The 17,986-nt window shown below is 45.2% G+C and overlaps 1 protein-coding gene across 2 annotated transcripts in view; it reads right to left on the bottom strand.

Annotated features, from left to right (window-relative positions):
* Positions 1-17,986, bottom strand: part of LOC128695213 (uncharacterized) — a 91,535-nt gene that overhangs the window by 33,660 nt on the left and 39,889 nt on the right. For both annotated transcript variants that reach the window (XM_053785731.2, XM_070091493.1), the window contains 2 exons: positions 16,352-16,447; positions 5,583-6,239 (listed from right to left, as the gene is read on the bottom strand). In XM_053785731.2, coding sequence (XP_053641706.2) covers positions 5,583-6,239; positions 16,352-16,357 — 663 coding nt within the window. In that variant the 5' untranslated portion in view covers positions 16,358-16,447. The remainder of the gene's footprint in view (positions 1-5,582; positions 6,240-16,351; positions 16,448-17,986) is intronic.

Raw genomic sequence — 17,986 nt, 5'->3', positions numbered from 1 at the left:
GATCTGGTCACCATAATCAAGTTTCGATAAAATAAGGGTGGAATGTAGGCGAAGGAGGGTTCGACGATCAGCTCCCCATGAAAGATGAGCAAGGGTTTTAAGAAGGTTCAGCCGGCTGTGACAGGTTGCCTTCAGAGAGGTAATGTGAGGTTTCCAGGATAACCTACGATCAAAGAGGAGGCCCAGAAACTTGACTGTATCACGTTCAGGGATACTGGAGCCATAGAGGTACAAAGGATGATCGGAGATGACAGAGCGTCTAGTGAAACTAATTTGGTGGGTTTTAGTGCTGGAAAATTTAAACACGTGTGGTGGCCCAATTGGAAACACGGTCGACTGCATGCTGGAGAGAAACTGTAATGAGGTGACAGTCAGCGTCTGCACAGGCAATAGCGAAGTCATCAACATAGAGTGATGACCAAATATTTGATGGAAGACCAGAAGCCAAATCATTAATAGCAAGGAGAAAAAGAGTTGTGCTCAAAACACATCCCTGGGGGACACCTTCAGCTTGGATAAAGTCCGGGGAGAGCACATTATTAACCCGAACACGGAAATGCCTGTCAGTTAAAAAGTTCTTAAGGAAGGATGGTAAATTGCCTCGAAGGCCTAAGGAGTGGGCTTGGGCTAAAATATTATACCTCCAAGTTGTGTCATATGTCTTCTCAAGGTCAAAAAATATGGCAATAACTGAGTGGTTATTCGCAAAGGCATTACGAACATACGTATCCAAGCGTAGAAAGGGGTCTATGGTAGAACGTCCCTTACGAAAGCCATATTGACGAGTGGAGAAACTGTTGTGTGTCTCTAAATACCACACTAAACGTCTATTTACTAGGCGTTCCATCACTTTGCAAACTGCACTGGTAAGAGCAATGGGACGATAGTGGGAGGTTTCATGTCCCGTAGTGCCTGGTTTGCGGAAAGGGAGAGCAATGGCGGATTTCCACAGCTGTGGAAGAACTCCTTGTGACCAAATAAGATTGTAAAGGCGTAATAAGACTGCAAGGGCTGACTGATGTAAATGTTGTAGCATACGAATATGAATGTCGTCGGGCCCAGCTGCCGATGATCGGCAAGCTGAGAGTGTTGCCTCCAGTTCTTGAAGTGTAAAAGGCACATTATACTGTTCTTCTCTGAGAGAAGAAAAGTCCAAGGGTGCTAACTCTCTGGCAGACTTTGAGGAAAGAAATGATGGGCATAGATGGAGTCCCTGAGAGATACGGACCAGATGATTGCCAATTTCATTGGCAACATCTAGTGGGTTTGCTATATCAACACCGGCAACCCGCAGAACAGGAGCCGGGTCAGGAGAATATTTACCACTCAGTTTTCGTACTTTTTCCAGACTGCACTCAGAGGAAGCAGAGGTGATGGTGGAGACAATCTCGCCAGCAAGTGCGTTTAGCGTCACGGATGACACGGCGAGTGATTGCACGCTTCTGCTTAAAATCAAGAAGTCTCTCTGTGGTTCTATTGTACCGGTACCTGCCCCATGCAGCGCGTTTCAAACGTACTGCACGAGCACAAGCAGGAGACCACCAAGGCACGCATTTCTGAGAATGCCTGCCCGAAGTTTGGGGTATAGAATGAGAAGCTGTGGTTAAAACGGAGGACGAGAAGAGGTGTAAAAGCTCATCGATGGAGGACGAAGAAGGAACCTCTCTAAAAACAGTTAGGTGTGAGTAGAGGTTCCAATATGCCTGATCAAATTGCCAGCGTGGGATGCGAAGAGGTGGTGAATATGAAGGGGAAGTAAGAATGATTGGGAAATGATCACTGTCATGTAAGTCCAGGAGAACAGACCAAGTGAAGTTTAATGCGGTGGAGGAAGAGCAGACTGAGAGATCGATGCAAGAGAGAGTGTGAGTCCGAGGATCAAAATGGGTGTGAGTACCTGTATTTAAAACATGGAGGGGGTGGGTGGCAAGAAAAGCCTCCAACTGAATGCCACGGGAATCACAGTGAGACCCTCCCCCCAGAGGAAATGGTGGGCATTAAAATCACCAAGTAACAGAATCGGTGGCGGTAATGACGAAACAAGAAAGGCAATATCCAGAATAGATAATGCCCGAGAAGGAGAGAGATATAAAGAACAGAGCGTATACCACCTATGTAAGTGGATACGGGCTGCTGTGTAATGCAGCGAAGTATGAACAAATAGCTGATGGTACGGAATATCAGTGCATAGAAGAAGGGTACTTTCATTAAAGGTCCCATCAGGAAAAGGATCTGAAGAATACAATAAATTATAGCCTGAGATGGGAGAGATAACAGCAGAGTGTAATTTTGGTTCCTGTAAGCAAACACCAACAGGGGAAAACTGGGAGAGTAACATCTGAAGCTCACCCCGATTACCCAAGGCCACGTATATTCCACTGTAAATAGGCCATGATTGGCAATGATAAAGATACCTGAAATCCGCAGGTAAGGGTTCCTACGGACTAGAGGGGTTAGAAAAGTCCACATGCGGAGGCAGTGGAAAACGTTCAAGCAGTGAAGGAATGGTGCGCTGTGAAGAAAGGAGTTGTGCAGATGGAGCAGAGGAGAGAGAAGGAGCGGAGGATGGATCAGTGTCCATTGATGGTTTGGTCTCTGCAATATATTCAGAGATTGCTTCAAGTGTTTCGGAATTCAGAGACGTCGAATGGGAGACAATATTGGAAATGGTAGGGGAAGGATGAGTAAAGATTGGAACTGTATTGGACTGTACTAAGGTAGGGGGGATGGCGAAAGGGTGGAGAGAACTGGAGAAGCATGGAAGGGGACAGAAGAGGCAGAAACCTGGGAGGTGGCAGAAGAGGAAGAAACTTGGGAGGGAACAGGGGAGGAAGGTACAGTACGAGGAGGAGGGCGAACCTCTACAGTTGTAACAGAGCCAGTGAGAGGGGGAGAACCAGGTACAGAGACAGGGAAGGTAAAATGAGGAGGTGGAAGATGGGTAGGAGGTGTTAACGGACCTATTTTTGACTTTTGAGAAGTAGAGGGACGATTGGGAGGTGTCATACGAGATCTCGTCGCTACTGAGGCTTGTGAGAGAGAACACGAAGAAGCGAGATCAGACTGAGGCATTGAAGTAGGGACGTCTGAGCCGAGGACAGCAAAAGAATTAGGTACAGGAGTGACTATGGGAGAGGTAACCACAGAGGTGGGTGCAGAAGATGGGATACCAGAAGTGGGGGACGTTTTGAAACACGGGAATAAGAAACACGAGGTAGTCTCCCTTGGAGGCGGAGATGAGAAACTGCCATGGCATAAGGGAGACCTTCTGCCTCTTTGAGGTAACGGATTTCCCGCTCGTTTAAGTAGACTTGACAACGGCGAGAGTACGAAGGGTGAGCCTCATGACAATTAAGGCAAGAGGGAGGTCGATTGCAAGACGTATTAGAATGGTCATCGGCACCACAGACTGGGCATTCGGCGATAGATCTGCAATATTTCGCTGGATGGCCAAATCGCCAGCAATTTCTACACTGTTGCGGTGTAGGGATCACCTTTCGAACTTGTAACCGATGTCCTGCTACATAAACTGAGGATGGGAGTTCACGGCTGTCAAAAGTTAAACGAGCCACGTTGCTAGGGTATCGTACCCGCCCGCGGTCAGGAAGAACGTAAGTGTCTACCTTGAGGATTGGGAGATCTTGGAGTTCAAGCTGTTCAAGAATGTCAGTGCCACATGTCTGGAAATTTTGTTGAACTATGGTATGGGGCAGAATGACGGTACCACTACAAGAATTGAGGGAATGATGTTTTTCAATAGTGACAGGAACAGTATCGATATGGGAAACACGAGAAAGCTCATGAGCCTGGGTAGCATTCTGTACGGTGATGATGCGCATACCACTCTTAAGAGCATGAAAAGAAATATCTTTACCAACATGGCGTAGGAGTGCCTTGCCAATACTGTGGTCAGAAAGATAGGCAGTAGAGGAAGTCGGTCGTAAAGTGAAGAATTTAGTCCATTGTGCAGTCCGAAACTGAGCGTGGAAAGGTAGTGAAGGACGTGTCGATCTTTTCTGAGAAGAACGAGAAGGTGGAGAAGTATCATCAGCAGGTAATTGTCGTTGGTATTTAGGCGTGGGACCAGAGTTGGTCCGACGTGGAACGGGTCGGCGATTCGAAAATTGCCGCACCATAGAGGGAGAGACCGGAAGCATAGTCAGAGGAGAGCGAAGGTCAGATATATCGAAGGAGTCAGTCGAGGCCTCAGAACCTGAAGCGGGTGAGGAAACAGCACCGACGAGAGGTACAGAGGCATGAGGAGTGTCCGAAGAGTGGTCCAAAGACGAGGCGGGGTCGGAACGGGGTGCGGTATCAAGAAGGGGCCCGGGGGTAGCAGGTTCATGGACTAGGGCTGCCATGGTTAGGTTACTTCTTTCTTTTTGTTTTTAAGAAAAAAAAGAAAGAAAAGAAAAAAAGAAAAAAAAAGAATAAAAAAAGGGGGGACCGGGGAGGGATAGTTCCTAGGAGGAATGAAAGGGCCAGAAATCTCCCTCTGCGCCCAAGAGGACCTCAGCACCGCAAGGAGCGCAGATGCAGCATGGAACCCGTGCCATACCCTACCCATCATGCCAGTAAACCAGCAATCCGGGATAGCAACCTCACATCTGCCGAGCTACCTCGGTGGACAAAAGAGAGGGCTGCCGGAAATCCACCACAAAGCATACCTCCTTCGGTCACCACCCCCGGAATCGGAAAGGTGGCTTCCAGAGATACACCCGTCGCCCGAGAGACACCCAAAGCCACCCTCCGGGATACCCGAGAGGGATCGGGACATCCCTAGGCAATCCAGATTCCACGGCAAACTACGCCACCGCCAAGAACCTCAACGGAATGGGATGGGATGGACCCCGGTACCCTTTCCCCTACCTAGGAACTAGCGTGCCTGTGGGGGAAAAAAAAAAAAAAAAAAGGAATGGCAAAAGGGAGGTGTGGGGAGGAGGAGGAGGAAAGGAGAAAGGGGAGGATGGGATAAGGAACGGGGGATTGGGGGGTAATTAGGTTCGGTCTGAGGAAGGAGACCGACAGGTCTAATTCCTCAGACCAAGAGCCTCTTCACCACGCCAAGGAGCCCCCCTTGAAGAGGTCAACCTTTCCTAGCATATCCCTTTCGTCAACCTTTCCGCATATCCCCTACATCTTCCTTCAACCTTTCCTAGTGTATCCTCTACACCTTCAACGCTTCCTAGCATATTCCTTACACCTTCACAATTATGCACAATAAGCGCAGAATTATCATTTTTTAGTGGTGGGAAGCGCTTCTTGGCTTCTCTTATCCTTTTTAGAACTTCCACCATCACTACTTTTGCACTTTGAGGTCATTATTAAACAAAATTAGGAGTTATTTTTAGGTTTCGGTGAACAGCGGATAAATGAAACAGAATAACCGCCCCGCGGATACAGGGGTCCTACTATATTTATGAAACAAAGCTTAGTGAGAGTAGTGGCCTCCAGCAGTGTTCAGGTCTACTATCTTTATTATGCAACCTATACCTATCATGTGGGCGGTAGTCAAATGATTTCAGAGGTACATAATGGGCCACAAAGTTTTGATAACTGAACAAGTTATAAAGGTAATGTACCTTCACTGAAGTGTAGACAGTGCTGACTCTTGGGAAGAGTTTCTGACACTTCCGGATCCAATCTTTACTGTGATTAATGGTTGTGACAGCCTCCTGTGCAGTGTCAAGGGACTCCAGAACGGTCTGCAGCTGCTGCTTTCCTGCCTCTCCTTCTGTTGTTATATTTACCACATTATCCTCCTCCTCCTCCAGAAGCTCTATTGCTGACATAATCTCTTCCAGCAGATCACGGAGTCTGTTCTGCAGTTGGTGGTGCTGGGTCTTCCACTCCCACACCTGCCTCTGGTACTCTACCAACTGGGAGAGTACATCTTCACACTCACTTATAAGGTTACTGATACTTCTACTTTGTTCCTGTAACTTCTTACTGATGCCATTTGTGTTGTCAGGACTTGCTGACATTGCACCCACTGATGTGAGATGGGTATCTCTGAGTTTCTGTATCAAGGTTTCCACAATGTAGCAGACTGGGAACTGAGTAGCAGCTGAGGCCCTGTGCTCAGCACGGCAGTTGGGGCAGATGAGCCAACCATTTTTTATTGTATTTTTAATACATTTTGAGCAGAATGTATGTCCACACGGCAGAGTACGTGGTCGTCGTAGTTCTTCATCATAATTGTGACAACACACTATACACTCCTCTGGCGTGTTGCTATCCTGTAGAAATGAATATCATGTTAGATTTTACACTAAAACACTGCTAACTTATAATATTAATATTTTACGTTAAAACAGAGTTGAATTTCACTAAGTTACTCAGTGAGTTTTAGAGAATTTAGAAAATCTAAAATATTGTTAAACTTCTTTATAGTAACCATTACACACATGCATGCATACATACACATACATATACATACATACATATACATACATACACATACACATACATACATATACATACACATACACATACACACATATACATACATACATACACATACACATACATACATACATACACATACATACACTAAAGGTATACAAGGTCAACAATCCAGGTGTCATTTTATGTATAAATATAACAAATATCAATTAACTGATAAATTTGCTGAGCTCTTACACAACTAATAATAATTTGCTGAGTTCTTACACAACTAATAATAATCATAATTTTTTCAAAATTTGTTATTGACATTTTCTCGTAAATGGAATTTAGTAAATAATGACAGGTCCACCATGATGCCCAGGGCAGGTCCACCATGATGCCCAGGGCAGGTCCACCATGATGCCCAGGGCAGGTCCACCATGATGCCCAGGGCAGGTCCACCATGACGCCCAGGACAGGTCCATCATGACGCCCAGAGCAGGTCCACCATGATGCCCAGGACAGGTCCACCATGATGCCCAGGGAAGGTCTACCATGATGCCCAGGGCAGGTCCACCATGATGTCCAGGGCAGGTCCACCATGATGCCCAGGACAGGTCCACCATGACGCCCAGGGCAGGTCCACCATGACGCCCAGGGCAGGTCCACCATGACGCCCAGGACAGGTCCACCATGACGCCCAGGACAGGTCCACCATGACGCCCAGGGCAGGTCCACCATGACGTCCAGGGCAGGCCCACCATGACGCCCAGGGCAGGTCCACCATGACGCCCAGGGCAGGTCCACCATGACGCCCAGGGCAGGTCCACCATGACGTCCAGGGCAGGTCCACCATGACGCCCAGGGCAGGTCCACCATAACGCCCATGGCAGGTCCACCATGACGCCCAGGGCAGGTCCACCATGACGCCCAGGGCAGGTCCACCATGACGCCCAGGGCAGGTCCACCATTACGCCCAGGGCAGGTCCACCATGACGCCCAGGGCAGGTCCACCATTACGCCCAGGGCAGGTCCACCATGACGCCCAGGGCAGGTCCACCATGACGCCCAGGGCAGGTCCACCATGACGCCCAGGGCAGGTTCACCATAATGCCCAGGGCAGGTTCACCATGATGCCCAGGGCAGGTCCACCATGACGTCCAGGGCAGGCCCACCATGACGCCCAGGGCAGGTCCACCATGACGCCCAGGGCAGGTCCACCATGACGCCCAGGGCAGGTCCACCATAATATCCATGGTATTATTATAAAAACTCGCTAAACTTACAAGGTCATACAGAACAGCAGGGCAGGGGATAGTACAGTATCATAGCATAGCAAGGGTGGAGTGGACAACAGTGTGTTGGAAAGGTCTGTGAGAAGTACTAAACTATGTATTATCAAAGTTTGTGTAGGAAATCAGTTGCTTATAAAAAGTCAACGAGGGAATCTGAGTCAAGGGTGAGTCAGTCAGCAAGGTGGGAAGATGAAGTGGAGTCCAGTCTATCAGTAAGTGTGCTCATTGATAGACTGGACAGTCCAATAGAATATGGCTAACCGAGACTAGAACCTGACAATTCCCACATAGTGGCACAGGGTGCCTCTCCATGAGGTACCCATGAGTAAGATGAGTGTGCCTGATGCGATAATGGGAGGGCGTAGTCTCTCACCCCCTCGACATCGATAACAAGAAGGTGGGCAGAAACCTAACTTGGTTTGAAAGAATGTAATTTCTTATGTGTCATATTAGACCAACATTGTTGCTAATGGTAGCAATAGTGGTTACAAATTACAACAAAATAGTCTGAGTGGAACACCTTTATTTGAAACGGAGGTCAAGTACTGCTGACCACACAGTATTATTATAACAAAAAATAAGCGCTAAACACAAGGGTCAAACAGTGCAGCAGTGATGGAAGGATGCAGGGGTATTGGGTAGCAAGAGGGAGAAGGATGATTAGTAGGTTATGGAGTGCAGTGGGATAATGGATAGTGCAGGGGAAGAGGGTAGCAAAAGATTGAGGTAGAAAGGACTGAGGGGAGTGCTAGAGGTATCATCAGAGTTTGTATAGTAAATCAGTTGGTGTCAAAAAGTCAATGAGAGAGTCTGGGTTACAGGAGGGTTCATCAGCAAGAAGGGAAGGTAAAGAAAGGACATAAGAGTGGAAACGATGTTCGAGGTAAATTCTGCAGGTTCGCTGATAAGAGTGGGCAGTCCAACAGAATATAGCTAACAAACTGGAACATGACAATTCTCACAGAGGAACAGGGCGACTCTCCATAAGATACCTGTGAGTAAGACGAGTGTGGCTGTTGTGAAGATGGGATGTGATGACAAGATGGCCAGAAACACATACATACCTGGAGTTTACCTGGAGAGGGTTTCGGGGGTCAATGCCCCTGTGGCCTGGTCTGAGATAGGCCTCATGGTAGATCAGGGTCGGATCAACCAGGCTGTTACTGCTGGCTGTATGCAAGCCGACGTACGAACCACAGCCCGGTTGGTCGGGTACTGTCTTTAGGTGTCTGTCCAGTGCCTTCTTGAAGACATCCAGGGGTCCATTGGTAATCCCCCTTATGTATGCTGGGAGGCAATTGAACAGTCTGGGGCCCTGGACACTTATTGTGTTGTCTTTCAATATACTCGTGGTGCCCCTGCTTTTCATTAGGAAATGTTGCATCTCCTGCCGAGTATTTTGCTTTCACAGGGAGTGATTTGTGTGTGCAGGTTTGGTGCCAATCCCTCCAGGACCTTGCAAGTGTATATTATCATGCACCTCTCTCACCTGCGTTCGAGGGAATACAGATCAAGGACCTTCAACCGTTCCCAGTAGTTCAGGTGACTTATCGCACTTATGTGTGCCATGAAAGTTCTTTGTACACTCTCCAGGTCTGCAATGTCACCAGCCTTGAAGGGGGCCGTTAGTGTACAGCAGTATTCCAGCCTAGAGAGCACAAGCGATTTGAAGAGAAGCATCATGGAGCAAATCAGATCAATGTTGTTGCCAATGGGTGCAAAGGTGGGTAGAAATTACAGCAAAATAGTCCGTGAATGAACACCTCTATATGAAACAGAGGTCATGTACTGTTGACCGCACAGCAGTCTGCTTGTTTATTGCCCTGTACATCAACATGACCAGGGACACAACAAAAAGTAGTATCTGTGATTGCTAAAGATACAGCGTAATCAAAGTTGGATACGAAGAACTGAGGGGTGAGGTCTATCAAATTTTCGTATAGCCTGTAAAGCACTAAGAGAATCTGAAACGACCACAAATGGTGACACAGGCACAGATACAATACTGATAAGTGCTACGAAAAATGGCATACAATTCAGCCATAAAAATGCTAGCTGAGGATAATAAATGCCCTCGCACGACGCTGTACGGAAACACTGCTGCGAATCCAACGCCGTCAGAAGACTTGGAACCATTGGTGTATACTACGGTGGCATGAGAATGAGACTGGAAGTTTTCAAGAAAAAGAAAATGAGAAGCCACAGTAGGCAGTTGGGCTTTCGTGCATGGCAGTGGGAAAGAACAGACATGAACCGTCGGAACTTCCCAAGGGGCAGGGAAAAGTGAGATTCTACATGAACAGAGAAGGTAATAACTGAAGAGAAGAGAAGAGCGAATGTAGGTGAAGAGAAAAGAGCGTAAACAGGGGCAACGAACGAAGATCGTCTACTAACATCAGAGGTCATGAGAGCGAACATAATAGTGAAGGCAGTGAGCATCATGGTAACGGGACAAGGATGGAATATTCGCGTCTGCACAGCTCTCAACTGGTGAAGGGAGAAAAGCAATGAGGCTTAAACATAATCCCTGGTGATGGATGGGATTAAGGCTAGAGAGAGTTGCAGGAGAGGCTGCTGAATTAACCTGGTCACCATAATCGAGCATCGATAAAATTAGAGCTGAATGTAATCGAAGGAGAGTTCGAAGATCAGCCCCCCCATGAAAGATGAGTGAGGGTTTTGAGGAGGTTCAGCCGGCTATGACAAGTTGCCTTCAGAGAGGCAATGTGAGATTTCCAGGATAACCGACGGTCAGACAGAAGGCTGAGAAGCCTGACCATATCATGTTCTGGGATATGCAAGCCACATAGGTACAATGGATGATCAGAGATGACAGAACATCTAGTGAAAGTAATTTTGCGAGTTTTAATACTAGAAAAATTTAAACCCACGAGCTGTAGCCCAATTGGAAACACGGTTGACTGCATGCTGGAGAGAAACTGCAATGAGGTGACAGTGCCTGCACAAGCTATAGTGAAGTCATCAACATAGAGTGATGACCAAATATTGGATGGAAGGATAGAGACCAGATCATTAATAGCCAGAAGAAAAAGTGTGGTGCTCAGAACACACCCCTGGGGGACACCTTCAGCTTGGACCAAGTCCGGGGGAAGCATATTATTAACCTAAACATGGAAATGTCTTTCAGTTAAGAAGTTCTTAAGGAGAAATGGTAGATTCCCTTGGAGGCCTAAGGAGTGGGCCTGGGCCAAGATATTATACCTCCAAGTGTCATATGCCTTCTGAAGGCCAAAAAAGATGGCGATGACTGAATGGTTATTGGGAGAGGCATTATGGACATATGTATCTAAGCGTAATAAGTGGTCAATGGTAGAACGGCCCTCACGAAAGCCAGATTGACTAGTGGAGAGAGACTCTAAATACCACATCAAACATCTATTTACGTTACATAACCTTGCAAATTGCACTGGTAAGAGCAATGGGACTGTGGAGAAACTTTCTCCAGGAAGGGGGTATCAGCCCCTTTTAGCCCTGAGGGGCCCAGCCCTCTCAGAAGGGGCATCTTGTTTACTGCTACATCAAGTAATTACCAGCAGATGTTTAACCAGCGTGTACCAGTTACATGGTCACGCGGCTCTTTGCAAGAGACCACTGTTGCAAGACAATTAAGGAAAATCCTGCACCCACGTTATTACCATGGTAAAGATAGTGTACATTGTTGTCTATGCTTAGACAGCAAGAATCAAGCATTCTGCTTTGCTTCCTGGTGGAAGCTAGGCAAGGAGGGGAAATGGCCTAGGTCAGCTTTTCCTTTATGTGCTAGGGGCACTGGCAGCAGCATAGGAGGCTGTGGGGTTAGATTGCTTTTGACCCTGCTGGGGGAAACATTGATGCTGGGATAGCCAACAAAGAACACTGATCCACGTGTTTTTATGGACAAGCACCTAAAGTCGGTAGCTGACCAGCCGGGCTGTGGCTCCTATGTTGGATTGTGTGCAGCCAGCAGCAACAGCCTGGTTGATCAGGCTCTGATCCACCAGGAGGCCTGGTCACAGACCAGGCCACGGAAGCGTTGACCCCCGGAACTCTCTCCACGTAAACCCCAGGTAAAAAACACATCTAAACACTTACAGAGAAGTGAGATCAGCTTCTTTAGTGATGAGATTGTGAATAATAAAGACAAACCTTGTGGAACATAGTGTACCAGTGTACGTATTCCTAGGTGGAAGACGTGGTCATCCACACGTGGAAGACGTGGTCATCCAAGGACAGTGAGGTGCAATGTTTTTAGCCCACACACGTGAGTATTCCAGTCAGGAATCAGTTTCTGAAATATGCTGATATAACACCCCCTATATATATATACATATTATATATATATATATATATATATATATATATATATATATATATATAATCACACTGGCCGATTCCCACCAAGGCAGGGTGGCCCGAAAAAGAAAAACTTTCACCATCATTCACTCCATCACTGTCTTGCCAGAAGGCTGTTTTACACTACAGTTTTTAAACTGCAACATTAACACTCCTCCTTCAGAGTGCAGGCACTGTACTTCCCATCTCCAGGACTCAAGTCCGGCCTGCCGGTTTCCCTGAACCCCTTCATAAATGTTACTTTGCTCACACTCCAACAGCACGTCAAGTATTAAAAACCATTTGTCTTCATTCACTCCTATCAAACACGCTCACGCATGCCTGCTGGAATTCCAAGCCCCTCGCACACAAAACCTCCTTTACCCCCTCCCTCCAACCTTTCCTAGGCCAACCCCTACCCCGCCTTCCTTCCACTACAGACTGATACACTCTTGAAGTCATTCTGTTTCGCTCCATTCTCTCTACATGTCCGAACCACCTCAACAGCCCTTCCTCAGCCCTCTGGACAACAGTTTTGGTAATCCCGCACCTCCTCCTAACTTCCAAACTACGAATTCTCTGCATTATATTCACACCACACATTGCCCTCGGACATGACATCTCCACTGCCTCCAGCCTTCTCCTCACTGCAACATTCATCACCCATGCTTCACACCCATATAAGAGCATTGGTAAAACTATACTCTCATACATTCCCCTCTTTGCCTCCAAGGACAAAGTTCTTTGTCTCCACAGACTCCTAAGTGCACCACTCACCCTTTTCCCCTCATCAGTTCTATGATTCACCTCATCTTTCATAGACCCATCCGCTGACACGTCCACTCCCAAATATCTGAATACATTCACCTCCTCCATACTCTCTCCTTCCAATCTGATATCCAATCTTTCATCACCTAATCTTTTTATCCTCATAACCTTACTCTTTCCTGTATTCACTTTTAATTTTCTTCTTTTGCACACCCTACCAAATTCATCCACAAATCTCTGCAACTCCTCTTCAGAATCTCCCAGCAAAGAGCAACTGTGACAACTCCCACTTTGTGTGTGATTCTTTATCTTTTAACTCCACGCCTCTTGCCAAGACCCTCGCATTTACTTCTCTTACAACCCCATCTATAAATATATTAAACAACCACGGTGACATCACACATCCTTGTCTAAGGCCTACTTTTACTGGGAAATAATTTCCCTCTTTCCTACATACTCTAACTTGAGCCTCACTATCCTCGTAAAAACTCTTCACTGCTTTCAGTAACCTACCTCCTACACCATACACCTGCAACATCTGCCACATTGCCCCCCTATCCACCCTGTCATACGCCTTTTCCAAATCCATAAATGCCACAAAGACCTCTTTAGCCTTATCTAAATACTGTTCACTTATATGTTTCACTGTAAACACCTGGTCCACACAGCCCCTACCTTTTCTAAAGCCTCCTTGTTCATCTGCTATCCTATTCTCCGTCTTACTCTTAATTCTTTCAATAATAACTCTACCATACACTTTACCAGGTATACTCAACAGACTTATCCCCCTTTAATTTTTGCACTCTCTTTTGTCCCCTTTGCCTTTATACAAAGGAACTATGCATGCTCTCTGCCAATCCCTAGGTACCTTACCCTCTTCCATACATTTATTAAATAATTGCACCAACTACTCCAAAACTATATCCCCACCTGTTTTTAACATTTCTATCTTTATCCCATCAATCCCGGCTGCCTTACCCCCTTTCATTTTACCTACTGCCTCACGAACTTCCTCCACACTCACAACTGGCTCTTCCTCAGTCCTACAAGATGTTATTCCTCCTTGCCCTATACACGAAATCACAGCTTCCCTATCTTCATCAGCATTTAACAATTCCTCAAAATATTCCCTCCATCTTCCCAATACCTCTAACTCTCCATTTAATAACTCTCCTCTCCTATTTTTAACTGACAAATCCATTTGTTCTCTAGGCTTCCTTAACTTTTTAATCTCACTCCAAAACTTTTTCTTATTTTCAACAAAATTTGTTGATAACATCTCACCCACTCTCTCATTTGCTCTCTCTTTACATTGCTTCACCACTCACTTAACCTCTCTCTTTTTCTCCATATACTCTTCCCTCCTTGCATCACTTCTACTTTGTAAAAACATCTCATATGCCAGCTTTTTCTCCCTTACTACTCTCTTTACATCATTCCACCAATCACTCCTCTTCCCTCCTGCACCCACTTTCCTGTAACCACAAACTTCTGCTGAACACTCTAACATTACATTTTTAAACCTACCCCATACCTCTTCGACCCCATTGCCTATGCTCTCATTAGCCCATCTATCCTCCAATAGCTGTTTATATCTTACCCTAACTGCCTCCTCTTTTAGTTTATAAACCTTCACCTCTCACTTCCCTGATGCTTCTATTCTCCTTGTATCCCATCTACCTTTTACTCTCAGTGTAGCTACAACTAGGAAGTGATCTGATATATCTGTGGCCCCTCTATAAACATGTACATCCTGAAGTCTACTCAACAGTCTTTTATCTACCAATACATAATCCAACAAACTACTGTTATTTCGCCCTACATATCTTGTATACTTATTTATCCTCTTTTTCTTAAAATATGTATTACCTATAACTAAACCCCTTTCTATACAAAGTTCAATCAAAGGGCTCCCATTATCATTTACACCTGGCACCCCAAACTTACCTACCACACCCTCTCTAAAAGTTTCTCCTACTTTAGCATTCAGGTCCCCTACCACAATTACTCTCTCACTTGGTTCAAAGGCTCCTATACATTCACTTAACATCTCCCAAAATCTCTCTCTCTCCTCTACATTCCTCTCTTCTCCAGGTGCATACACGCTTATTATGACCCACTTTTCGCATCCAACCTTTACTTTAATCCACATGATTCTTGAATTTACACATTCATATTCTCTTTTCTCCTTCCATAACTGATCCTACATTACTGCTACCCCTTCCTTTGCTCTAACTTTCTCAGATACTCCAGATTTAATTCCATTTATTTCCCCCCGCCGAAACTTTATATATATATATATATATATATATATATATATATATATATATATATATATATATATATATATATATATATATATATATATATATTTATTTATTTATATATATTATGCTTGAATGACAGATTTGAGGGTATAAAAGTTGGCACTGAATTTTTGTTTCAGATAGATAAGCACTTCCTGGATTTTGTATAGCAGGTTGTTCCTGTTGGATGCATTACTGTCTACGAAGTGCAACATTCTTACGAAGTGTAACATTCCTAAGTAAAATTCCTAAGAAGTGCAACATTACTAAGAAGTGCAACATTCCTAAGAAGAGCAACATTCCTGTCTAAGAAGTGCAACATTACTAAGTGCAGCATTTGTAGCAACAGCATTAATGTGTTGCAAGGCTCAGGACTGGGGTACTGATGTAGTCTTGGGACCAATACTATGCTTGTAGATAATAGTTATAAGCATGACTGGTAAGGAATATACACATTCCTGCAACAGATGTATCTATCCACCTGTGCAGCCGTGACGATACTGCAACATATGTCAATATTGCCCATTGCATAGCGGTGATACCTGTTCGTCTGGCTGATAATCAGTTTGTGAGCGGCTCGTCGAAGTACAATTGGAAGTACTCAAACTCCGAGGACTCATCGGTGCTAGTACATTCTGGCAGGATGCCACTACCAGTGATATCAAAACTGAAACTCTATGACACAAATATTATACATTTATCTGGGTTATCATCGAGGTTGTAGACATTTCCTCGATCATTTGTGGCCACATCATCTCAGCCACCAAACTCGGGGTCAGTATTTTCCTCGAAAAGGCGAGTTAATACGAAATTGCGTGAGTGAATCCCTGGGGTTTGCCATGTTGTGTGCTCAGGCTGGCACTCAGATGAACTGGTGCTCCCACGAGGTACTACGGGATCCGAGATTTTTTTAATTTGGCACAGTATCCAGACCAATTTTCTGCTGCCTAGGCCTATCATACCTCTGGCACAAAACTGGATGCAAGAAAAATAGAGCATTGATTTGCATGCCAAACACTACTACAGAAGCGTTGATAAATGCTAGAGTAGTTCCTGGTACTATTTCCACACGCAGTGTTGACCAAGACTGCAGCAATATTGAGGAAACAAATGGAAACTAGTTCTAAGGAATCAGTATATACTAATTATTTCTTGTAATAACCTTACAAAAACGTAATTATTTTAGAGTCCCAAGTCAAAGAGTTCAATTTAATATACACATATAGAGGTGAGCACCAAAATGACAACAAGAATTGTTCTTACCATCATTAAAGAGCAGAGAGTCGAACCGAAGTGATGTTGCTGCTTCTTGTGGGTTTATCTGCAGTCGACTCTCAGTGGATCTAGACGTGATTTTGCCTGTATTAAATATAATTACTTTAATTATACTGGATAAGTATTAAACGTTTCACTGTAACGTAAACCTACGTCAGAGGGATCAATGTCGTAGATCTACATCTGAATCACATCACCCTCAAATATACAGTGTAAGTGAAGTTTGACCTGCACACAAGATGAGTTTGTACAGTAGGTGTGTACAGTTTGTACAGTAGGTGTGTACAGTTTGTACAGTAGGTGTGTGCAGTTTGTACAGTAGGTGTGTACAGTTTGTACAGTAGGTGCACACAGTTTGTACAGTAGGTGTGTACAGTTTGTACAGTAGGTGTGCACAGTTTGTACAGTAGGTGCACACAGTTTGTACAGTAGGTGTGTACAGTTTGTACAGTAGGTGTGTACAGTTTGTACAGTAGGTGTGCAAAGTTTGTACAGTAGGTGTGTACAGTTTGTACAGTAGGTGTGTACAGTTTGTACAGTAGGTGTGTACAGTTTGTACAGTAGGTGTGTACAGTTTGTACAGTAGGTGTGTACAGTTTGTACAGTAGGTGTGTACAGTTTGTACAGTAGGTGTGTACAGTTTGTACAGTAGGTGTGCACAGTTTGTACAGTAGGTGTGCACAGTTTGTACAGTAGGTGTGCACAGTTTGTACAGTAGGTGTGCACAGTTTGTACAGTAGGTGTGTACAGTTTGTACAGTAGGTGTGTACAGTTTGTACAGTAGGTGTGCACAGTTTGTACAGTAGGTGTGCACAGTTTGTACAGTAGGTGTGTACAGTTTGTACAGGTGTGCAGAGTTTGTACAGTAGGTGTACATAGTTTGTACAGTAGGTGTGCACAGTTTGTACAGTAGGTGTGTACAGTTTGTACAGGTGTGTACAGTTTGTACAGGTGTGCAGAGTTTGTACAGTAGGTGTACATAGTTTGTACAGTAGGTGTGCATAGTTTGTACAGTAGGTGTGTAAAGTTTGTACAGTAGGTGTGCACAGCACACCTACTAAAGGGGACAAAAAGATACAAAACATCCAGGCCATGGGAAAACCTGGGTAGCCACAGCCACTCAAGAGGGAGAGGTTTTTTAGTGCCAGGAAGGAAAAAAACTGGCAGGAAATGGCAGAAATCGTACACCAAATCCAGTCATTCCTGGAGTGGAACCACAGTCGATGGCCTCCACTCAAAACCAACAGATACAGATACTAATGCCGGAAAAAAAATCCCCCCCCAGTACCAACAATACCACCAGTCCGATAACATTCTTCTTTGCAAATATACAGGGTCTAAAGCCAGCAACAAACAACAAAATACCTTTCATCCGTGGACTGCTTGCAGAGGCAAAGGCAATGTTCGCGGCTTTCACTGAGACCCACATAAAGGATCACTTGGACAACGAAATATGGATCCCAGGTTACAACCTATACAGATGTGACAGAGTGAACAGGCAAAAGGGGGGGGGGTTGGCCTGTACATTGCAGAGTCACTTGTTTGCACAGAACTGCTAAATGCCTCAAATGATGTAGTGGAAGTTTTAGCAGTAAAGGTCGAGAACCAAAACCTACTCATTGT

The sequence above is a fragment of the Cherax quadricarinatus genome, chromosome 35, assembly GCF_038502225.1.
Source record: "Cherax quadricarinatus isolate ZL_2023a chromosome 35, ASM3850222v1, whole genome shotgun sequence".
In the NCBI taxonomy this organism is placed as follows: Eukaryota; Metazoa; Arthropoda; class Malacostraca; order Decapoda; family Parastacidae; genus Cherax; species Cherax quadricarinatus.
The sequence above is the reverse complement of the archived record's forward strand: the minus strand, read 5'-3'. Positions and strand labels throughout refer to the sequence as shown.